The sequence below is a fragment of the Pavona decussata genome, unplaced genomic scaffold, assembly GCF_977016875.1.
Source record: "Pavona decussata unplaced genomic scaffold, jaPavDecu1.1 SCAFFOLD_89, whole genome shotgun sequence".
Lineage (NCBI taxonomy): Eukaryota > Metazoa > Cnidaria > Anthozoa > Scleractinia > Agariciidae > Pavona > Pavona decussata.
In genome coordinates, this window is record NW_028145506.1 from 1,230,355 (window position 1) to 1,255,195 (window position 24,841).

General features: G+C 40.6%; 1 protein-coding gene across 3 annotated transcripts in view; it reads left to right on the forward strand.

The window, feature by feature from the left end:
• LOC146474466 (uncharacterized) overlaps window positions 1–24,841 on the forward strand; it is a 32,148-nt gene that overhangs the window by 2,453 nt on the left and 4,854 nt on the right. Inside the window, exons 2-13 of one of the 3 annotated variants that reach the window (XM_085117067.1) lie at window positions 1,096–1,182; window positions 4,595–4,671; window positions 5,603–5,659; window positions 10,194–15,909; window positions 16,107–16,263; window positions 17,336–19,770; window positions 20,185–20,347; window positions 20,590–20,868; window positions 21,429–21,817; window positions 23,135–23,443; window positions 23,990–24,307; window positions 24,559–24,789. In XM_085117067.1, the coding sequence (XP_084973193.1) occupies window positions 5,604–5,659; window positions 10,194–15,909; window positions 16,107–16,263; window positions 17,336–19,770; window positions 20,185–20,347; window positions 20,590–20,868; window positions 21,429–21,817; window positions 23,135–23,443; window positions 23,990–24,307; window positions 24,559–24,789 (10,053 nt within the window). In that variant the 5' untranslated portion in view covers window positions 1,096–1,182; window positions 4,595–4,671; window position 5,603. The remainder of the gene's footprint in view (window positions 1–1,095; window positions 1,183–4,594; window positions 4,672–5,602; window positions 5,660–10,193; window positions 15,910–16,106; window positions 16,264–17,335; window positions 19,771–20,184; window positions 20,348–20,589; window positions 20,869–21,428; window positions 21,818–23,134; window positions 23,444–23,989; window positions 24,308–24,558; window positions 24,790–24,841) is intronic. The other 2 variants (XM_085117064.1, XM_085117066.1) reach the window with 2 other exon arrangements.

Below are 24,841 nucleotides of genomic sequence, written 5' to 3' on the forward strand. Positions count from 1 at the left end.
AGACAAGCGAAATTAATAAATATAGATGACTTGACTTGAATCGACAGTTAAGCGCCAGGACGACATTTTTGCTGTCGCTTGGTGAACACAATGTTTATTTTATTTTACTTTACTTTTTTAGTGAACGCGGAAGTTTTTCGTCGGTGTCGGATCACATAACCGAAGTGGGGTTAGATGGCGCATTTTAACGGGAAAAAATGGAACATACGAGGAGCATACATAATGTACAAAAGCGTATAACGCAGTACCAAGAAGTTTAGGGAAGTTTTTATTTTGTCTCACGGTGTATTGAATATGAATTGAAAATCGCTTGGGGTATTCGTGTCATACGGCTTCGATATTGTCAAGATGAAAATAGACTGCAAAACAAGTCGGCATTTTTTCTTATTTATTTTTTTTTTCTCTTTCTTCTTTTAAATCAATCGAAAGGCACGAATCACCAAATATGTGGATCCCCGGTTGCGAGCCTCACAAGCGTGTGAGCTTCTCTCCCCACATTCCACTCTACGAACTGACTCGCTCCTTCCTTTTAATTTGAAGACCGCACGCTTTCGCTGACAGACCAACGCAGAAAATAGGACAGTTTTGCGGTCTAAAAAGGGTGGGAAATGTCAGTGCAGGACATGCTTAAATTATCCCCATATATTCATCACTTGGTGTTGATCATGAACGGCTTCGTTCGTAATAAAATTGTAAATTTATAAGTTGCCTTTACAGTGTAAACTTTCCCTAACAACCGACATTCATGGTGGTTAAAAAAACAAATAGATGAGAGGGTCAGTTTCTAAGAAAACTATGGTGCTGCGTCGTAGCAAAAACGGATGTTTGGCTGTATCAACAGAGTCGATAAGGAAGTTTGACCACGTTCATAGATTCGAGTGCTGACGTTTCGAACGTTAGCCCCTCGTCAGAGCGAAACCACATGCACTGACGTTCGCAGAAAAGACAGCTTTTTTGCTAATTTTGGCGAGTTTGTATAGATATAAACACCTGCCGTTGTTTTTACCAAGACTTTTGATATGGTGGCATGTAACTGTCAAGCGTCCCTAGTTGGACGCATGGATAGGTAAACCTTACCATATTAATTTTACACAGGTAAAAACAGTTTGCACTCGTTTAGCTGACGGATGCAAATGGTTTAGTCAGGAGGTCAAAAAGCATCGCTGGTCTGTTTTTATTAAGGTGAGTTGTAAAGAAAGCCAATCGTAAACACTTAGAATAGAAAAGACCACCCAAGCGATCAATGGATCTTTTTGCTGCGGTTTAACTTGAAGAGCTACCACTAGCTACCAAATGCGCTTTGAAAACCCCTTCAGTTCGCGTTCGATGTTTGCATACTTTGTGGCACAGCATATAGTGCGAGAAAATCTTAACTATCAAGTCACTAGTGTACGTTTCAATTTACAGGCTCCGAACCTTTGTCGCTCTTGGAGAGCATCTCTTAACAGGCTTCTCTAAGAATAATTCCCCGAGATTATTTATTAGTTGTTTAGTTGTTCTTGTTTGGCTCGACTGGAGAGAAAAAAAAAAGCGAAGTGAGGATATCAATGGTGGACTGGTACAGGTCAATGTTTTACTTGCAGAGATATTAATTAGTTTTCATCAGACCATCCCCAGTGAACAAAAACGTTGAAAACTTTTCCAGTGTTCTCACTAATTGACAGATCTATCTTCTTCCTGCTGGTGCATATTCACTTTTCTTAGGCAAACAAACACAGTCTGCTTGCACTCATGGCTGACGCGAAACCAAACAACGTGCCAATCAAAAATCATTTTATCTTGGCTAATTACTGAGTTTTTCTTCCAAATCGGCATTCCGTGTTATAAGCACACTAATGTTAGATTTACTAGTTGCTTGCCAAATATTTTATACTCTTCTTCAGTGGCTTCAAGAAAGAATTAAGATATTTAAGTAGTATTTAAGAAACGACAGCTCGCTTCGTATTTGTATGCGTTTGTCTCGCTGAAATGTGTCAATATATATATTTTTTTGGGGGGGGGGGGGTGGGAGGGGGGGGAGAAATTTGATGTTTACACTTTTGAAGATGTTTATTTTAGTGTGTTTCGAATATCTAGTAGTCCTTTGTACAGAGGTACAAACAACATGTTGACTCGTGTTTTTGAAACGTGCTATGCAAGCTTACTAGTTGTGTGGATTTGCCAATAATTTCAAACTGCTGTTGGGAGAACTCGGATTCCCTGTTTTCCGAGTACGCCTGTATCACTACTAGACTGAATATAATACACCACCCTCCCTATCATACTGGATTACTGCAATTCAAGGTGAAATAAAGTAACTTCGACTGAGCCTGATCGCTGACAAACCAAACACCAAATAGTCTGTAAAATGTTCCCTGTTATGACTGTACGTTATGGGTACAGACCAATGTTTAGCGACCGTTAGCGGAGATTATACATGTTTGTATGTGGAACGATAGTAGCCTACGAAGTTATAGCCTTCATAACAAGCGTTTTTTCGTAGGTCTCAATGGGGAGATAGCTTTGACGGTTGACGGTTAAATTTTACTGATTTTGACGGTAGATCCACGGTTAAATTTTGGGACTTTTGACGGTTAACGGTTATCAAGGGGTGAATTTCTTCCATGAGTTTAAGTTAATATTAACTTTTGTGTGTGTGTTTTTTCTTTTTTCAATATTAACAATTTGTATTCTGGAGATTGTTTTGTAGTCAGAGAAACGTTATCAATGCAGTGAATCATAATATTTTGAGACCGGAAATTTGTTGTTATGGTAAGGGTAGTGCAAAAATATTTATTACAGTCTTCCATTCTTCCAATACAAAAGTTTATTTTAGTTCAAAAATTCTTTTACTAGTGAATTTTTTTCCATGATAGGAACTTTTTTAAAGTACTTTAAATCTTTGCAGGAATTCAGCCCAGAAATATATCTTCCATTTAGAGTTACTTCTCAATTCAAAATAGTTTTGCAGTACAAAACCATTTTTCAGAAACCAAATAATTTTCCTCTTCGATCCTTTCCCTTGCTGTATTGGTCTCTGGGCATTGTTCCCGCCAAAACAAGATGGCCGTTTCACTGGAGACTCGTGCACTTCGAGAGTTTAACTTTGGTCACTATATAACGATTGATACATACTAACACAAAAGCTCTTCTCACTTCGAAATGTTTATAGTTCAATCACCGCTAGCTCTATTTATCGCAAGAGTAACAATGTGTTCGAAGTTTACTAGGAGTTGCCATGAATGAGGATTTCACCTGGACGACAACCGCCATTTTCTTCAACTCGACTGAACGGTTGGAAACTCTGAAGGAAAAACATAGCTAGAGGAGCTGGTCCACAATCCAGAATGCGCAGTGGAAATAAATCAAACTTTGGCCCCACATCTTGGGCTAAAATTTTGAAGCTTTTTTTCTACACTGAATGCACATCAGTTGAGCAAAATAAATGTGAACAAGACGCCATACTGTTTTGGCGCGAAAGTAGTATCGCGGGAACAAATGAGGTGTACGTGCAAAGGAATATATTTAGATTATTTGAAATATTTTACTAGAAATAATTTTTGTGCTGGAAAAAATATTTTTGTACTGCAAAACTGCCTAAGAATGCATCCCTGAACTAAAATCCTTCAAAATATACTTGAGAAATATTTATGTCAGGAAAAATTAAACATTTTTGGTTTGTACTGGAATAGGAACTTTTTATTTGCAGACTTGCCAACCCCTAAGAGTGAAAATCTGAAGGTGGACTGAAAAAGAATTCGAGATTGCGTAAAAAAAAAACCCTGGAGATCTTTTAAAAACGTCACGTGACTTTAATGTTAGGTGAAATTGATTATTAAACCTATTGCACCACAGAGTAGTCAAAAACATGTCCCCTGTGCTTCGTTGCTTGAAGTTAAAGGGGAGGTATCATGGGGTTTTTGGTATCTTTTGTTAAAAATCATGAAATAAGATCTTCAATCAGCTGCCAAATAATCTAGAATGACGAAAGGAAAGAAATCAACTCAATTCTTGAAAGGAACAACTTGTGATCTGTTAGATAGCGCATTTTGGAAACAAAAATGCGAGAACTTGAAAAACATTAGCCTAACAATTTTCAAGTTTCAGTCCATACCGGCCTACTCTGTCTCTGACCAGAGGCACTAATCGACAGTTTTATCGCACTGGGGTGATAATTTATAACAATAATTATAGACAATAATTTTTTGTTTCGGTTGTCAGACAAACATTTGTGGGTTTTGAAATGACATCAAATTTTCGTGATACTTCCCGTTTAACATAACATAAAGACTTCGAAACAACAATTTACTCTCTAAAAATCGCTCTTTAGCAAAGGTAATAGTCTAAGCTATTATTTAGTATTTAGTATTACTTTTTTATTTATTTTTTCTTGTGGGAGGGGGTAGTTTTCGTACTACGTAATTTAAGGTTGGGGTCTTAGGTCTTAGGTCTTCGTAACACCTCAAAGCAAAAATGTTTCGTTTTCACTAACAAAAGATATTGAGGAAATTAGTGTCTTATACAATATAAGAAAACTGCTCTGGACCCTGTGCTATGAATTGAATCATTTCCCCACCATCATGAATATCGAATTCTCAACTTGTTTTCACTATAGGTTCCCGGAATTCACAACTGAAGACAGCAAACAATTGCAACTGAAGATGAACAGCAACGGAAACCAGGCTAAGTAAGGTGGGAAACTGTTCTCCTGAGTTATAAGTCTGGAATTATGGAGACACGTGTGTTCATATCCCGAAATGATGTTTCGGGTGGAAACACAATATTTGCAATTTTTATCGGCATATTCGAGGCTTTTAACAAGTTCGGTCAGGGAAAATCAACATTCCAGAAGCAATGTTTGTTTTAAATAATCCTAGTTTTGAAACCATCTCAAGGGCTGAAATTAGTGCCACTTCTTATAATAAATTTAGAACTAAAAGGGCATGCTGCCGAACCTCTATCGTCAATACTGTGAAAAGGAATCAGTTTCCTATTTGAAAACTTGAAGATTTGCTCAGATCGAATATCTTCAGAATTTCTTGGCAAAAGCATAATGTAAACAAAGTAAACAACACAACACATGCCTGATTCCCGGTGGTATGATAAGCTCAACAACATAAACATCGATGTTTTTCTGATAATTTATTGAGCAGTTTATACCGTTTCATTTTTTTTAGATTGCTTAATGTAAACTGTTGTCCGGATATCGTTCATGTTCTGTCGTCCTCTGTCGTTCGTGTTGAACATTGCTACTGTTCGACTTTCTGTGAATAATCTTTTGTTGACTTGGGTTTCATCTCGTAAAAGCATTTTGTTTGCATTGAGCTGTCAGATCAAGTTTTCTTATGCAAAATCTGCATTTCTTATGTCATCCGTGGCATAGTGGTGTTGTTTTCCTTGTTCTGTTTTCCCGATACAGTTCATACTCAAAGACCTCTGCCCAGTTTAAGGGTACTGCAAATTTACTTTTCTAATCATTGAACGAGCTTCAATCATCTTTCGTCGCCCCATCTATCTAAAACTTGAATATTCTCGTACAAGCGAATGTCAAAACTTTGCTTTATCATCGCCATATCGAATCTTAGTAAATGTTAAAAAACCTAATGCGATTCATTTCAAACAGGATGGATATCGATGTGATTGAAAGAGAAGAGATTGGTGAAAGGGCTCCTCAACGAAGGTGTGTGGCTATTTGTCTCTTTCTTCTTTTAAATGTCTTAACTTCAGCTGTAGCTTACCAGACTTGACAGGGACAGTAACTGTAACAACAGAGTTGACGAGGTAAATTGGCCACAGTAAAGAGATTGCAGAGCTGACTTTTCGAAGGTAGGCCTTCGTCAAAGGCAATCCATTGTCCCAAAGAAGGACAAGCGCTCGAAACGTCGGCTTCTGTAGGTCTTTACGGAAACCACGACAGTCTTTCCACTCCTCCACCTTCACAGCGCCACAGTTTCTTTAGAAACAAATCCCCCTTGTACAACTCCTCAACGACAGCTTGCGCCAATTACGGCCGACGGTCATTGAATGCATTCTCCTTCCTGCTCAAAGGGAAGCTAAGAGAAGTATGGATAAAAGGGTTAGTTTCTACTGAAACTGTGGTGCTGAGCTACCCGGGTTGTGGCCAGCTGCCCAGTTAGTTCAGAAATAAGATACTAGTAAGTTAAATAAAGCAAGTAAGATCGTGTTTGATTCGTGCAATGATGCGACTTAGGTTATGTTTACTCTTATTGGGAGTGTCTCCCGGTGCAAAAAATAGAAATAGTACCAGACACAATGTTTGGTCCAACTGTTCTGCTTTCACAAGCGTTTTTGATGCAAGTAAAAAGTGCTGTTACTTGTGCATACGTTTAGAGTTAATAAAGGTGTTATGTAAGACGTTTTCGGATGGGACTTTCGGTAACAGTAGTACAACTGAGGCCATTTTGTTTGGGTTAGATTGCTTTGATTTAAATGACAATGTCAACAAGATAAGCATTTCGTAATAATCATGTTTCGGTTGTTATAGATGGAAAGTTTGAAAGCTTTTGTTATATGTTGCACTTTTTCTCATTTCAATCTGATTTCCAAGTCCTTTGGTTTAATGTATTTTGGCAGTGTGTATTCCTTGAAGGCGGACATTTTCAAAGCGCCACTGTTTCATTGTGCAGTGAATAATAGTATTGACCTGGGTTTCATCAAATGAAAGACTCTTGTTTGCACTGAGGCGGCAGATAAAGGCCGAATGATGCAATATCTATTCTGCGTGGACCAGTTCAGTCCTCAGCAGAACAGTAAGAAGTCGAAGATCGCTGTCAAGCTTAAAATAGGTCCATTTCTTCGTAACGGTATGATTTACTGATGTGTGCATTTTGAAAATGACAGTTAGCTGAAAGCGAACACAACAAAATTAGGAAGAAATTTACATTTGTATTAATTATAAACAAGTTAACTACTTAATTTAGCGACTTCCAAACAAAGGGAAGAACCCTCAGGGTTACCTAAGTTTCGCGAAAGCCATCATTTTGACTTCAGTGACTGGGAGACATTCAATGTCAATAGTTTAGTTATGATAAGTCAGCCAGCCATCAGAGGAATGTAGCCTGATGAAACAACATCAACTGAATTATCGCCAATTCTACTTGAAAAATAAAATATATATTCCAGACCTAAGACTTGTCCGAAAAACTAAGGAAAACCACCCCTTTGAAGTGACCGGATAAAACAGTGGCACTGCACTGCGACGAAAGGGCACAAAAATTATGCTAAACAAAACTACTCTAGAAAAACTGAAACAAAATTGTGCGAAAAACTAACAAACAAGACGACTGACTGAAGAGGAATAACAAGAATCTCCAACCCAAAACACCTAAATAGTCCGAAGTATCCCATGACAATATGCGACCCTCTACATCATACCGCCAATTCGTTCCCTTGTCACTCAATTCTGACTAATTTATTCTCATGTCACTTAATCGTCAGAAGTTCCATATTGTGTCCTTTACTTAACAGTCGGCTATCTCTAAAAGAGGGAACGGGGAACGGAGGTATGGGGAAGGGGGAACGGGGAACGGGGAACGGGGAACGGGGAATCTCTAAAATAGAGAATCTCTAAAAGGGGGACTCTCTAAACGAGGGAATCTCTAAAATAGGGAATCTCTAAAAGGGGGAATCTCTAAAAGGGGGAATCTCTAAAACAGGGAATCTCTGAAAGGGGGAATCTCTAAAATGGGGAATCTCTAAAATAGGGAATCTCTAAAAATAGGGAATCTCTAAAAGGGGAAATCTCTGAAATAGGGAATCTCTAAACGGGAGAATCTCAAAAAGGGGGAATCTCTAAACGGGAGAATCTATCAACAAACTGGATAAATCTATGAACTTTTTAGAAGTGGAGTTTTCGTCGTTTACAGCATTTGCCAACAACCAATTATATTATTGACAGTCATTGTCATAATTACTAAATATATAAGATAAAGATAAATTGTTGTCGTTGCTTGCCGTAATATCTTCGAGGGGAGGTTTAAAAAATTTATGCCAATATATACCAAGGGGCCACATACAGCGAGAGAAATCGAATTTTCTGCAGCATCTTACTGCAAAACGGTAAAGATGAAAGCGCAATTGAATATCTGAATAAGCCGTAGACTCAAAATGACTGGAACTGGAACCGGGCCTGGCGCCTGTAACACGCGTCGACCATCATTAACTGGACTAGACAGACGTCTGGACGCCTGCATAAAGCTTATCTAGTGATCAGTTCAAAAATGAAAATTGTGAAATTCGCGTTGTTTGTGTCGCGATTGATCCATCAGCCTTAATGGCCTTACAATGATGTCTAACAAAATAACCCTTTCTTATGTGTAAAACTAACCAATTTCATATTATGCCTTTCGAAAGTTGCAACAAACGTCATCAATGTTTTTCAAGAAAAAAAAAGGTTTCACCGGTCAAGGATAAATTCACCTTATCTATGATGTTATCACCCAGGTACCAGAGGTATGTCTGGGATCGGGACAAGTCTGACGTAGGGCGGAAACCACCAAATGCTAAATGTTTTCATGGTGTCTGGCTGGTTACGTTTCATGGCGTAATTAACTAGTAATGAGAATATAAGGTTTAATAGCCTTTGCTTTGCTAAATCAAAAAAAAAATTCTCTCAAAGTAGTACCAAATGGCGGGAAATGGCTGCAAGAACGTGTTAAGATAAGACATCTCTTTTAGAGATTCCGCATTTTAGAGATTCCCTATTTTAGAGATTCCCCCTTTTATAGATTCCCTATTTTAGAGATTACCCCGTTTAGAGATTCCCTATTTTAGAGATTCCCCGTTCCCCGTTCCCCGTTCCCCGTTCCTCATTTTCCATTCCCCATTCCTCCATTCCCCGTTCCCTGTTTTAGAGATAGCCCTTAACAGTCCCTTTCTTCATGTACTTGTCTCTTTTAAAGACTGAGAACCAAACTGCGTTACCTTTTTTTCTAAAGGCCGGTTTACCCGCATAGGTCTGTCGGTCTGATTTGTCGGCGAGATAGATTCCAGGCGCAACTCTCATCTTACCTGCATTTTGGCACCAGATTTACTGTCGATTCGTGAAATGAAAATCGGGACGACAGTATCTGATCGGAGCACGAGTTCAGTATTTTGATAACCGGCCTCGTCCTCATGTTATCAGGGTATTCAATCTTTGTAACATGGTTACCAATTCTTTAAGCTAATTACACTGTCCTTACGACAATCAAAATTGCGGACAGCGGCGAAGACAAAGGCACTCTCTGCAAAATACTCCACGAATTATGGAGTATTTTGTGAGGTGAAACCCCACATGTGCCGTAAAAATATGCAACTTACAGGGTAAAAATAACAACACTCCTTTAGTCTAAAATGATTAGAATTTCTAATTATCGAATAAAATGCACTGTTTACGAATTTAAAATCCTCGCATCCCAATGGCGAACTTGTGTTTGTTAACGTAACATGACATAGCTACCGCGTTCCATCAATAATAGACAAAAACTTTCCTAAACGAAAACTGTATTCAGATTTTCGCTTCGAGGTGAGCAACAACCGTTTTGAAGCGAATTTATCAGCCCTTGCGAAGGACTTTTAACGAAACTTTTGCGAAAACAGTGAGGAATACGAGGAATCGGTCAATTAAAACGTTATTTCAGTATAAATTGACAATCAAACCTGTAATTTGCTGAGTTTTGGTGAGATTTATCTCCAGAAGCGTTCAAGCAATACTTAGAAAGTCTGCGGCTTAAATGATGATTTTGAGTTTTCCTCTTGCTCTTCTCTTTCATAAAACCACAATCTGGGCAAACACTTACGTAAATAAGCAACACGCTTGAACGAAACCCAAAATGTATCGCTTCTCCTTGCAAAACCACGGTGAATCACGCAGGGGAAAGCTGCATCACCTTGTACCAAGATGTAACGCGCGTCCATGCACCAAAGAAACGTGAAAACAAAAATAAAAGTGAAAACCGGACCCAATAATCTTGACTCGTTTTCGTATCGGCCCAAATCATTAAATTTCCTCAAATTCGAAATAGAAGGTTAACGGAATCACACAAAATAACCCCTATCAACAGGACTTCATAAATATTAAAAACGAAGCAATTTCTTATGTCTTATTGTTCTCATTTTTTGCAGTCCCAAACAGATTTTAACCCATTTAAGTAAAGACCTTTGAAAAAATTTTCGTTATGGCTTTAAAAAAACGTGTCTTTTTTTGTGCTTAGGACATTCCATGTTCACGAGACACAAAGAAGACGTCGCCTTAGCAAAGGGGCTATCACACGACGACGAAGGACATTCTCTTATCGCATTCTCACTACCTACGAGAAAGCGTTCGAGAAATTTGGATTTTTTCTAGCTCGCAGACCACAGACTGTATTGTTAGTGTCGCTTATCGCTGCTGTAGTGTGCTGCCTAGGGCTCATTCGCGTAAGTTTTGAGCTGCCATCATGTGAGCATTTCACCGTCTCTAACAGCCAGTCCAGACGAGATCTCGACCATGCAGCCCAATTCTTCCCAATTTTTGAAGCACGTCAGGAGCAGATTGTTATGATCCCTGGAGATGGTCAAAACATTCTAAGTGATGATTGTATAAGAGATGCGTTCTTTATACATCAGGTTGTTTTGAATATAAGTGACTACGAGGACTTATGTCTTAGACAACTGCTTCCTAAAAGTACAGCTGAAAAAAGCGCTGATGATAACTGCATCATTAGCAGTCCTCTGGAGTTAGGTGGTGCTCATTTTGAAAATTTAAGCGACTTACCTTCAATTCTTGCCCGAGAGTGGACCAATCCCATGAAGCTGCTTTCTACTGGTCAATCATTCAATTTTTCGTTCAAAATGATGCTCAGTAATTTTGAAGTAAATCACAGCACGAATCCAATGACTGCCCGGGCTGATGCTCTTCGAGTTATTTACTTCATGAAAAAGTCAACTAATAAAGAGCAAACCCATAAAGTTCTAAACTTCGAAAAGTTATTTGAGAATCGTGTCTCTTCAGCAAAAGATCGGCTAAAATGTGCAACCCTCTACTTCAGGACAGAAAAAGCAAGAACTGATGTTTTACAAAACGCCCTGCGACCAGAGATACGCCCACTTTATTTATCATCTTTAATAACGGTTCTTCTGGTGGCAACTGTCATCTACTTTTCGTCAAGAAATCTGAATTGCCTTACAGCAGTTTTATTGATATTCTTATCGATATTGGTACCTCTGGTGTGCGCAGCAGGTATTTTTTCAATGGCAAACATTTCCTTTTCATCAACTACCTTGTTCGTTCCCTTTCTGATAGTAGGGAAAGCAATTTCAGACATAGTTTTTGTCTTGAGAGAATGGAAACGGCAAGAGAACGTTCTATCACTAGAACACCGAACCAGCAGCTGTGTTGCGAGAGCGGGAACCCTGCAAGCAGTTTCAGCGTTTACTGGAGCAATTCTCCTTGGAATTGCAATCAAGTCTTCGTTTGAAGTGATTTCAACGTTCTTTATGGTAGCACTTATAGCTTATGTACTTGTTTCCGCGGCATCTTTTGTAATAACTGTCACTTTTATGTTGTTGCTAAAGAGACAGTTAAAGTCATTGAACACTTTTTGTGCGAGTTCTAATGATAGGTTACTATATACCAACTTTGGAATATTAAACGAAGAAACCACGGAGATACTAAGTAATAAGCTACGGCGCTTTTTGGATGACCTCTCTTGGGCGCTTTCCTCAACTGGTGCAAAAGCAATTTCAACAGTGATCTTTTTCTCCATTGCCACATTGTGTGTGATTTTGGCTGTACAACCTGGCGAAAGAACCAGTGTTACTACAAGCCTTCATCGACAAAATGACAATTTTAACCAGTTTCACCAAAGATATCAAATGTTCTTCGGAACTGAAACTAGTGTGAGCATTGTTTTCGCGCACAATGTTGATTACTCCGAAAAAAATGTTCAAAATCAAATAATAGACATTTGCAGGACGGTAGGTGAATCTTCTTACAGTCAGGAAGAATCTGTTTGTTGGATTAGGTTCTTATTACAATGGGCAAAAGAAAGGAACTTGAGCTGCTCAAATTCCGAATTTTACACCTGTCTGAACATGTTTCTTAATCAATCAAGCAACATCGATTTCCGGCAAGACTTACGTTTCAATGAAAATAATCCCCACTTTAGAATCCTTGCATCTCGTATTCATGTCCAAATGGTACAAAACAGCAACTTTGGAAAAAACAGAGCGTCACTTGAGAAACTGAGGCACGATTTGTTAAGGCAATCTCTTCTCCAGGCTGCACCAGTATCGCACGTATTTTTTGAGCTTGACGACCTCTTTACGTTGAAAAGAGAAGTTGTCTTCGCTCTCATAATTTCTGCTGTTGTCGTCTTTGTACTGTCTCTGTTATCAACGTCATTTATCAGGATCAGTACTTACATAACAGTAACATTTATCTTCCTGTTATTAGAGACAGCAGGAATTATGAAGGTGACCGAAGTTCACCTGAATCATATCACCTTCATTTCCATGTTTTTGGCAATTGTCTTGGCCCTCAATCTCAATCTTCAAGTGGCTCATTGTTTCGTATTTTCCGAAAAGCAGAAAGTAAGACAACGTATGACATCAGCCTTACGCACAATTGGATGGCCTGTTTTAATTGCATCCCTGCTGGAGATATGTGGATCTATTTTACTGGGGTTGATCTATCCAACTCTGCGAGACATTTTCTTTCTACTCATTCCTTTAGTACTTGCGCTTGGTGTGATCCATGCGCTAGTGATATCGCCGCCAATAATCACAATATTTTTTGAATTCTTAAATAGTTTTCATTCACCGATTGAAGAGGGCATTCCAATGGATCTATACGAGAGGGGAAAATCACTTAAATTGTTAGAAGTGGACACATCACCACTCAAGTCTAAACGGCTTGGTATATCAATCGTTGGCATCGGATGCAGGTTTCCTCAAGCTAACAATAAGGACTTGTTTTGGGAACTTCTCGAGCAAGGAAAGAGCTCGAATGGTCCTTTCCCTCAAAATAGGAAAGAACAACATGAGACGTTTTTTCAACTTTATCATCCAAGGCGCTTTGTAAGTGGGCGTCTGTGTGCTGTCAATGGTTCCTACTTGGAGAAAATCCAAAATTTTGACAACCGCTTCTTTGGTATATCCAATCAGGAGGCACGAGGAATGGACCCTCAACAAAGGATTCTCCTAGAAGTGGTGTACGAAGCGATTGAAGATGCTGGAATGAGACTTGAGGACCTTCAGAAGTGCAAAACAGGTGTCTTTGTAGGTGTGATGAATCTAGAGTTCGGAGCGCTAGTAACAGATACATCAAATTATAATAACATCGACCAGTTTTCATCAACTGGAATGACCGCATCTATTCTCGCCAATAGAGTGTCATTCTGTCTAAACTTTACCGGTCCAAGTATCGCAGTTGATACAGCATGCTCTTCGTCCTTGACTGCACTTAAACTTGCATGCGACAATCTTCACAACGGGGATTGCGATATAGCCATTGTCTCCGCGCCAAATATCGTTCTGAACCATGGCATGCAGATGGTATCCAGCATGGCTGGCCTTCTGGCGCCTGACGGCCGCTGCAAAAGCTTCGATGCTTCCGGGGACGGCTATGGAAGGGGAGAAGGCTTTGCAGCAGTTATTCTAAAGCTTTCACACGCTGCTGTAAATGACAAAGATGACGCATATTGCGAGATAATTGCGTGTGGAATGAATAACGATGGTCAAGATGCCATACCAATGACGGCTCCCAGTTCAAGGTTGCAAGCTGGACTATCAAGGATGGTTCTTGAACAGTCGGGTGTGAATGCGGAAGACGTGAGTTACTTTGAGGCACATGGTACTGGAACCGCCATTGGAGACGTGATAGAGGTTACTTCAATCGCAGATACGTATACGAGAGGGACTACAAACCCAACACGAAAGCTACGAATTGGATCTGTGAAGTCAAACCTCAACCACACGGAGTCTACCTCGGGACTGGCTGGGCTTATAAAGGTCGCTCTGATGATTAACAAGAAAAGACTGGTTCCAACTGTTAATGTGCAAATAGTGAATCCGAAACTGAGGTTAGAAGACAAAGGTCTCATTGTGCAACAGACCAGCGAGCCTTGGAACACAGAAAACGGGAAACATCGTATAGCTGCGGTGAACTCATTTGGCTACGGTGGTTCAAATGTGCACGTCATCCTTCGAGAAGTAATAAGAAAGAAAAACTTAGAGGAGGAGAAAGTTAATCGTGTTAATAGTATCCTCACCATCTCCGCACGTTCGCCAGAAGCCCTGAAGAGGATGGCAAGACTGTACTCCAACTGGCTTAACGATAGGGTCCAAGATCCGAATTCATCGTTTTTAGAAAATCTATGCTACTCACTGAACGAGCGTCGCAGTCGATTCCCACACCGCTTGGCACTTTCTTTCGAATCAATTTCTGAGGCATCTAAGGCTCTCTTAGACTACGCAGATGGATCCGTAGGGTGGGAGAAGGTAGCTTGTTATGATGAAGTGAAATCTTGTAATACAAAACTTGTGTTTATGTTTGGGGGACAGGGTTCTCAATGGTACGCCATGGGGAGACAGCTAGTTACGTCAGAGCCTGTTTTCAAAGAAGCCATTTTGGCAGTCAGCAATTTAGTTCAAGGTTTAGGGAAACCTTGGTCAATTGTAGATGAGCTCATGGCATCGCAAGATGAAACGAGAATCACAGAAAATTCCATCTCGCAACCGGCCACGTTTGCCATACAATATGCGACTGCACAGTTGTTGATGTCTTGGAGAATCTACCCATCTGCTGTTCTTGGACACAGTTTGGGTGAGTTTGCAGCTGCATGTACTGCTGGAATTATCACCCTCAAGGAAGCTATCCAGCTGGTATTGACTCGCTCCGCGCTTCAGGATCAATGTCCCAATAACGGGGGTATGGCAGCTCTGGGTATGTCAGAAGAAAAAGCTCGAAATTTGCTGACCGAGCTGAAGTTAAGCCCAACACTTTCCATTGCCGCAGTAAATGACGCAAACAGTGTCACAGTATCTGGTGACTCTGGATCAATTGAAGCCCTTGGGCAACATTTAGCCATTCACTCAAAACACACTTTCTGGCGTGTTCTTGGCACGAAACGCGCATTTCACAGTGCACACATGGAGCTTATTAAGAGGCCTTTTCAAGCAGAAGTAAGGCGAATCAAGTTGAAACCTCAGCTATCAAGGATTCCAATGTACTCTACCGTCGAAGGTGAAATTATCTCAGGTGAACAATTTAACCGCAATTATTGGTGGCGCAACATTCGCTGTCCAGTCCAATTCCAACCAGCAATAAAGAACGTGCTGAAAGACGGCCACAAGCACATCATTGAGATCAGCACCCAGCCTATTTTAGCACACTATGTCAAAGAAATCGCAATTCAAGAAAACCTTCGTGACCAAGCAATGCCAATTGTCCTGGCAACTCTTCCGCGTAAAAAAGTACCTGTAGATCAGCAGCACAAGTTCTTTCTCCTGAATACTGTATGTAGACTGTACACAACGGGATTTCCCGTAGATTGGTCATTTGTTCAGAGAAATCCGTCAGCCAAGTTTATCCGCTTGCTAAGCTATCCATGGCTGGAAAATAGCTTTTGGTACAGAGAGAATTCGCCCAAAAGCACAATTTCACCTGTTGGTACCGAGATAAGCTCAGAGAACAAGACACACCCATTTTTAGGAAAGGTTAAAATGACCGACCTGTATTCAGGCCTTCACTGCTGGGAAACTGAAATTGACCTCCATCGCTTTCCAAATCTGAGGGATCATGCTCTTACACAAGGAGGACCCGTGATGCCAGGAGCGGCTTATGTGGAAATGGCATTTGCGATGGTGAAGGACCAGTTCGTGGACGTAGCTGGGTTGGAACTAAGTAATGTGAAGATCTCGAGCCTTCTGACACTGCCTGAAACACAGGTAAGTAAGTTAAACAAAACACAAAAGAACAATTTTTACTAGTCAGTCTATGTAAAACCTTTACATATGTTCAAAGAGTAACCTTCTCAGAACCTTCCAATATTCTTACATCCTATTCTAAATCCAATTTCGTGGAAACTCCTGCCTTTAGATTTTCTCTGTTTAATTTATCCATCTGCTTCTATTTTGTACCATAGGTTCGATCTTTAAGACTGCGTCTTCAAAAGACTGAGAGTATTGCTGAGGCGAAATTCAACATTACAAGCGTTCCAGACGGACATTCCGAGATTAATCTGAGCAGCGGGAGAATCTCTGTGGATCTTTTGTCTAAACATGAGAACTTTGAGAGTGAAGGTACTATTACTATTTTCATTTCAGAGAGATTCATAGAAAGTATTGAGTCGCAGACTGTTCAACCTTCTCCAATCTATAAGCCGCGGGTGGCTGTGCACACGTTATGTCATATGCGTACGTACACACAGCAAAATGTCATAAACATCTCAAATGGGACAAAAATGTGTGAAGGACGTCAGATGTGTCGGAAAGCAGTGTTTAAATATAGTGGCATTGTACTCATTTTTAAAGACAGAGGTTGAGATATTGGGGTAATTTGAGCCACGAAAAAGTAAAATTAGTTCGAGTAAGAGGGGTGTTCGGGTTAAACGAGTTCGAGTTTAGCTGATAGTAAATGACTGATACAGTGCGATCAAATCCAGATTAGTCATTTTCGTTAACGGAAACAGACATTTAAAGTCTAAATTGAGTACTACTATTATAACAAGCAAGACTAGCAATGGCCGAACATGATAAGCATTCATTGCTATCGGCCATTGCTCCTTAGCAACATATTATTGCCAGCTCTTCGTGGTATTGACCTCGTAATCATGGCCAAATCTGTTTGACCTCGACATAAAATGTTGTATTCAGTTTTGTATCTACAAACCTTCAATAATCTGGCCAGGCAGCGCGGCGGAACGAGGGGCTCACTGTGTTAATGAAGTGGGCAGAAGAAAGCTTTGTAGTCAGAGGGTTGCGTAATAATATGATGATCATTTGGTGGGAAAGGTCCCATCGGTGGTTGTATTATGTTTTTAAAGAGTTTTTGTTTACAATTAGTCTTCGGTATAAAGCTTTTGTGTTTTGAACTAAACGTTCTTTCTCCACTTTCAAACCGTTTCTTTTCCCAATGTGTCGCCATATCTAAGATACCGTTTAGATACCGTTTAGTGCTTTGAAGTTGCCGATTTTATCGGTTACACGATAAGCTCGAACCCAATAACTTCCATCACCACATCTTCCAAAAGGAAGTCGAGACAAAGCCAGTGCAGTATCATGCATATCTATTTCCAAACAGTTCTGAAATCGGTAAAATTAAGGTCATAAATTACATACACATATCTCACTAATAGTATGTTGGTATTTGTAGTGTCCAGTGATGTTGGAAGAGCAGTACAAGAGCTGATAGCAGACATGAGGAAAATGCCGATGGGTCGGTTCAGAGAAGTGACTGAGAAGTACGGCTTCAAGTATGGACCTACCTTTTCCATCATCGAGGATATCTGGGAGCGCGACAACGAGGGTCTTTGCCGGGTTGAATTAAATATGGCAGCAAAAATTGGACATTATGTTGTTCATCCTTCCATACTGGATGCTTGTCTTCAATCCTGTTTCATCCCCCTGGGAAGCTTGCTGACTGATGATAAATCAATTGTGCCCGTTGGTTTCAAAAGCATTACCTTGAATGATGTTCCATCAACCAATCAGCTATACTGCCACGTCGTTGCAGATGTAACGGAGTTTGGAAAATTTGACGTCACACTCATGAGTCCATCTGGGAAAGTTCTGCTGACGATGAGTGAATTTCGTGTTGAGGAGTTAACAAATTCACCACGACAACTTTCCTTTGCTGAACTTGCGTATGAGGTCCAGTGGAAGGAAGAGGACATACCAGGGCAAAGTAAAAGCACTCCAAATTTTGCTTGCCTAGTGCTTATGGACTCGTCCAATTTCTCGGAAGGTTTAGTCACAAGACTTCGAACTGTTGAGGTCAATGTCATCCCCGTTAAACCACCAAATGGTAGCTGTTTCAACGGCGACGCTGAAGAAGCAATAAAAACAGCCTTTGGAAAAATACCATCGCAAAGTCTAACCAAACTGAGGATTATCAACCTGTGGCCTCTAGAAGCCTCATCTCTTCCTGATAAATTCGAAATCGTCGAACAAACACAACGTCTCGCCTTCAGCAGTTCCGTCTTTTTAATAAAGCAGCTAAGAGACAAAGACTTGATTGACTCTCGACTATTCCTCGTCACGGAACGTACACAGCTGATGTATGACTATGACCAGTCTCTTCAAATGACGTCCATTCCATGGGGCTCTACCGTATGGGGACTGAGACGAACTGCTAACCTTGAAGAATTTAACGTCAGAGTTACAGCTGTTGATCTGTGTAACAAAGAGGATGGACAGGAAGTGCATGCCTTGGTCAACGAGATCCTGTGTGACAGCATTGAAGACGAGGTTGCCTTAAGAGGAGGAAAGCGATTCATTAATCGCCTTTTGAGGTCAAAAATGCAGAACGAGAAAACCACAGTAACAACCATGAAAGGACGCCACAATGACAACAAAAGTGGATCTCTTTACCTGTCTGCGTTTCGTTCGTCAAGAACACTGTGTCTGCGTGAACAGAGTTTTTCAAAGCCATCGTCCTCTGAATGCGCCATAGATGTACACTACTGCTGGACACCTTCAGAATCACTGTTTGAATTATCCAAACGAAATGGATATGTTTTTGTAAGTGGACAAGTGATTCATGTACCAGAAAAGAGCCATCATACTTTTCAGGTTGGAGACGAAGTGTGTGGTGTCATTCCTTCGGGACGCGTTTCATGTTCCATTTGCATAAACGTCAGCAACCTCTTTGTAAAACCAGTCAGCCTGACAACTGAGCAAGCCACATGTATCCCTGCTTGCCTGGCCATAGCGTCTTACGCTCTTCACAGAGCAACATCAGGCTTTGATCAGCAGAAATTACTTATACATCAAGCTAACCGTGGCCCTGGGCCTGCGGCAGTCGTACTTGGGAAAACAATGGGTCACCAGGTGACTTGCACTATTTCCGACACCTGCAAAAGGTCCACAAAAAGTCTCCTCCTCAATATGGGTGCGGACACTGTAATGCGGCAATCTTTCCTACGTACCAGCGATTCCACTGGCCAGTTTGACGCCGTTATTTTTTTCTCTCCGCCTCCTCCAAACGCACTCAGAAAGAGCGGCCGTAGCCTCAAAAAAGGAGGAAGAGTCGTTATTCTGAGTGCTCAGTTTGAGGGTGACGTTGTGTTTTCTGCAAACGAAAATGTTGAGTATGTGAGAAACGACATCTCAGACATTCTTCTGTCTCCGTCAGTATTCGAGAAGCTCACTTTCCAAAGTCTGGAAACATTGGAAAGTAAAGGGGTCCTACAAAAGCTACTTGGAACACACATAGAATCTGCAGACTTGATAGCATCAATCAAGGTTGAAAACGAGTTACTTGAGAAAAAGGCATCCAAGAGACCTGAAGTAAAAGACTCCTCAGACATTTCATTTTCAGTTCATTCGCTTAGAACATTTGAGGGAGAAAGTGATCTTCAGGACATCCCAGTGCTTCCACGAGGCTTAGATCAATGTGGCCTTAAAGAGAACAGGACCTATTTGGTTGCTGGTGGATTGGGAGGATTTGGATTTGAGGTAGCTTGTTGGATGGCGGAGAATGGAGCAAAGACCATAGGAATTCTTAGCCGTTCCAAGCCGTCAGGCACTAAACGTCAAGAGCTCCAGCAGATTGAAAGAAAAACTGGGGCTAAAATTCATACCTTTCAGGTTGGTAAAGTTTATCTTCGGACCTATGTTACTTAATTACGCTGCCCCCTACAACAATATTTTGTAGCTAGCAAAGTTGCAAACTTGCTTGGGGAGGATGCCAAGGTTAACACCGGGTTATACCCAAAACCTCACGAATTATCCACTTATAAAACTGGGAGTGGGCGAGAGAAGATTCATTCGATTTAACAAATTAAAATGGATGAAAATAAATAGAATGACACCTGGAATGTAGTTTGTTAAACAAATAAAGAACAAAAGACTCCTAGATAAAGGCCTCTCCTAGAAAAGGTTTCCTTTAAGAGGTTGTCTTTGATTAGACGAGAGGTTGTTTAGCCAGATGCCACACTGGTGTAAAAATGTAACGGTTGTCATTTCCGTCTAACTAAACCATGTCACACGTTATTTTTTCAGGCTGATATATCGAAACAAGAGCAAATGTCATCTTTCAAGGAGCAGCTTCACACTCTTCCAAGTGTCGCGGGCATCGTGCACACTGCCATGGTTCTAAGAGACCAGTTCATCAAAGACCTGACATTTGAGAGCTTTACTGAGGTGATGGCCCCAAAGATCAAAGGCAAGATTGCAGATTATTGTGATTATCCATGTTTATCTACACCAACCGTCAACGTGCTGGCATGATCGTTTTCCCCAGAGTTATTCTTTAGTTCAAATATTGGATGGCAAAGTAGTTCTAAAAAAGGCTATAGTCTTTTTTTCAGTGATTGGTTGCAAATATTTTAGAGAAGTTTTCTATTCTGCTAATGATGGTTTCAATTTAAGAAAGAATTACTCTCATGACAGATCGTTTTCCTGTAGGTTCTTATTTGCTACACCAACTGAGTTTGGAGATGGATCTGGATTTTTTTGTCATGTTTTCGTCTATGGCGTCGATCGTGGGGAACATGGGACAATCGTCATACTCTGCCTGCAACGCTTTCCAAGATTCTCTTGCCCAGTACCGCAGGCACGTGCTCGGTCTGCCGGGTCTTGCCATAAACTGGGGACCAATCAGTGGAGCTGGTGTGATGCAAAGAGAAACTGGCGTCGCTAAATTGCTATCCACGGCAGGACTGGGATTTATACGCGCCAAAGATGGTATGTTAAGTGTCTACTCTCAAACATTTAAAACTCCCTCCTGTATCTGTTCTTTTAAACATTATAAACGCTGTTTAGGTGTTCAAATGTACCAACAATCTTGCTACCAGTTCACTCGTAAATACGTTTTGAAAATGATCACAAGTCCATAGCTACAACACTTGGAACAATGACAATCTTCACCCACTCCAATGTCATACTATCCAGGAAAAAATTTAATTTTCATATAGGAGAACAAACATATGGACCTCTATGTCTCCTGAAATCGCTGCTCCACTTAAAAGTATTCCGATATTTCAACAAAATTTAAAGGGCAATCTGCTCAGCTGTTGGCTTGACAGTTAATGTCATCTATTTAATAACAGTATACTTTCGTAGATTCATTACTCCTTTCAACTTTATATAAGCTTTATTTTCCAATGTTATTGTTAGCTATAGTTCTCTATCGTTTTATTTTATAATTGAAAGTTTAGTATCGAGACCCCTCTTAGGAACGAGAAATAAACCATATTGTATTGTATTGTACCAAAAAGTCTCATTCCTGGTTTCTGCTTTTGCAGGAGTCAAACATATGGCCAAAGTACTAACTGAGGAGCCAGGCCGTTGCCAAATCTCTCTGTTTGATGCAAACTGGCCTCGATTCCTAAAGAGCAATACAGGGCTACAAAAAACCTCTTTCCTGTCGGTAATTTCAACTGAAATAAATTCTTCTGATAGCCAGATCAGCTCAACAGAGTCTCTAGCACAAAGAATCATTCTGGAAAAGGATCATGAGAAGAGGGCAGAGCTTGTTAAAGAGTACGTTGGCGTATCAGTGACAGAATGGACAGGAATTTCATCACCTTCTGAAACAGATCTCAACAAGAGCTTGTACAGCTATGGAGTGGACTCCACCGCGGCTCTGACTTTGAAAATGCAGCTTGAAACGAATTTGCAAGTTTCTTTTGAGGTAAGTTTGTTAAGTTCATCAATAAGTCCATCCCATACAATATCTAGAAATTATCGGAATTGCAGCAAAGTGAGAGAGAGGATATTATGAAGAAAAAAACATGGTTTCGGCATATCACAAACTAGTAAGAAAGACGTTTACCTTGGTATTAACACCAAGCGGTCGAGAGTGTTAGTTTGAGTCGATAACTGACGCATGGAAAAGGGCTTAGGGTTCTGTGAAGGATTATAACTTCAGACATTGGTCATGCCGATGCAGGGGCCAGAGTCTCGAAGCCCTATTAAGTTAATATTATCCTGAGTATGGTTTTATAATCTATCCTGAGTATTGTTTTATTATTCAAACAATAAGCTTTTGTTAAGAAAAAAATACTTAAGATATTAAGCGGGCGACGCCCCTGAGGATTTTATACAGGGGCACCCAACGACAATTTTCTCTCAGATCCTTTGAAACGTTATTTTAGGCGATCTGGAGTGGCTTTAAAGCTCTATAGGTTCATTTTAGGCAGCGCTGTAAGATTTTTATCTGTTCGGTCATTCTAGGGGAATTTCAGTCTTTTCGAAGTTAGTAGGACATTTTTGTTCATTTCCCGAAAGCCTTAGGTCTTATTTCCTTTCCGAAATTTTAGCTGATCTTTTTTCGGTACCCGAAACAACATTTTTATCTATCCAAAAACACTAGGCCTTAAATTTGCCATATCACGAAAGCTCGAGGTGAAAATTCCCTTTAGAAAATTGTAGGGGATTAAGGGCCTTCCGAACAGATAATTTACCGAAATGATCCGTTGGGTGCCCCTGTTTTATGCGCCCATCGCGGTGAATTTAATCGCCAGTGGTAATGTGGCAGTTTTGAAAACCCATGTGATAAAATGGCGCCATCTGATGAGTTGACTTTACTGGCGATTCGCAGCAATAACCGTAGAAAATCGCGTGGACGGGCACACTTGGCGAATGCCGGCGAATTTAATCGCCAATATCTGACATGCCAGATATTGGCGATTTTATACGTCGATCACCGCGATCGGCGAAAAGAGCAATCGCTGCACCGGGCACACCTTCGTTTTTCGCCGATCGCGGGGATCGGCGTATAAAATCTCCAGGTGTGTCGCCGGCTTTAGTAAGGCTTCGTGAACCTGAGCCCTGGTAGGGAACAACTGAAAGCATCTTCTCGTGTATTTTAGTTGCGCGAAATACATTGACGTTAAGTAACGTCAATTATTTTAGTTTTAATCCTTTTTTGGTTTCTCGGGACGATTGATTCCTAGATTTATAAATACATTTTAAACGTGTCTCTTAGGAACGAGATTGTCTTTTTCAGGTCTTCTACTTCATGCAGCCTGACACCACCCCACTGAAAATGGCGAAAGACATAACTGACAAGCTCAATGGACTCCCAGACTCCCAACCATCCAATGAGCGGCCGCAAAATAGCGACAGCCGGGAAACTGACCCTGCGAAAGCAGAACCTACTACTGATGCATCTCCAAGAACTACCGCGGCAGGCAGCCAGATACAAGTGGTACCACTGTATACGCCGGAAGATTCAGCTATAAAGTTTTTCTGTGTGCATCCGTCTCATCGCTATGCGATGAGTTTGGTTCCGATATCCACGGGATTTCAGGGACAGGTAAATTCAACACAATCGTCTAACACTGAGATCGTCAGCATCCTAGGTGGCCGCGATTTAGAGAAGGAAAGATGGCCCATAGAAGACGCGATAATAATCAATGTGTTTTAGTGTTCAAATGAATGACTGTAACCCTCAAACCATCCTTAGTTCATATATATTTAGTACAAAAAATGGAATAAGCTGCTTTTAAAATTCATACTCTAGTTGAACACTGTCTACCAGTGAGATTTTCTGAGTAACATCGAGTTTCATTTCACGAATTGAATTGAATCAGTTGTCAAAATACAGGTATGATTTCCGCTCCGATACTTTCAGGCCGACAAATCAGGCCTGCTTATCGTATCGTGTAAACCTACATTTAAAGTAAATCAAATATCTCCTAGTAACTAACATATGGGATGGTCTACCCACAGAAATATGCTATTCTTTATAAGGAGGGTTTCGATTGAGCAAAGTATTTTAATTTTCCAGCTATTCGCAGCAGTCCTAGTGTATGCCAGCATGGTAATTAATACATGATTATGGCACGTTCTATATTTGTAGGACCTGGTGTCCTTCTATGCACTTGGCTTTACCGACCCATCAGCAGTGAGTGAGGACTGGGGTGGAGTTCGTGAACTTGCTACACATTACGTCAAACTAATCAGCGAGGAGCAGCGCCATGGACCATACTTTCTGGGTGGATACTCGTACGGAGGGCTGCTCGCGTACGAAATGGCTTCCTTGTTGACAGAACATAATCAGAGGGTGGATTTTGTGGCGATGATTGACACATTCCCTTGGTCTCCGCGTTCACGGACCATCAGCACCAGATTGGCTTCCATGCAGGAGGATGAAAGGACGCAAAGTCGCAATGTTGAGGTTTGCCATCGAAAGTGATTATTATAGCAACTATCAATTTATGGGTAAATAGTATCCTTTGCAGTGAGAAAACTTAAATTGTGTTCACAAGACATTCACAAATCGAATAGTTCCTTGAGCTCCATAATGTATCTTTAGCGAGAGTAAAAGATAATTTACCCCTCCTACGTTGATTAGATACTCAATAGCCGGTATGTTTTGCTAACGGTTTCATCGATTTTAAATTGAAATATTATTAAATTGTATTTTAGCTTCGATTTGAAAATTATATGAGAAGGTTGGCAATTGAATCAATGAAGATTGCAGCTGATGAATATCAACACCTACGTGAGGAACATGACCTTGACTGGATTGTTGATGAACTGCAAAGAAGGAGCCTTGAAATGGGGATCACTGCCTATAATTTGACGGCTCTAAGAGAGTCTCTGATGAAGGACCAAATCTTGGCAGCCAGGAGCCACCACGAGTGGCAGCCCTCTGAGGTATGGGACGTATTTTACCCAGAAAATCTGACAGCTTTATTGTATATGTACC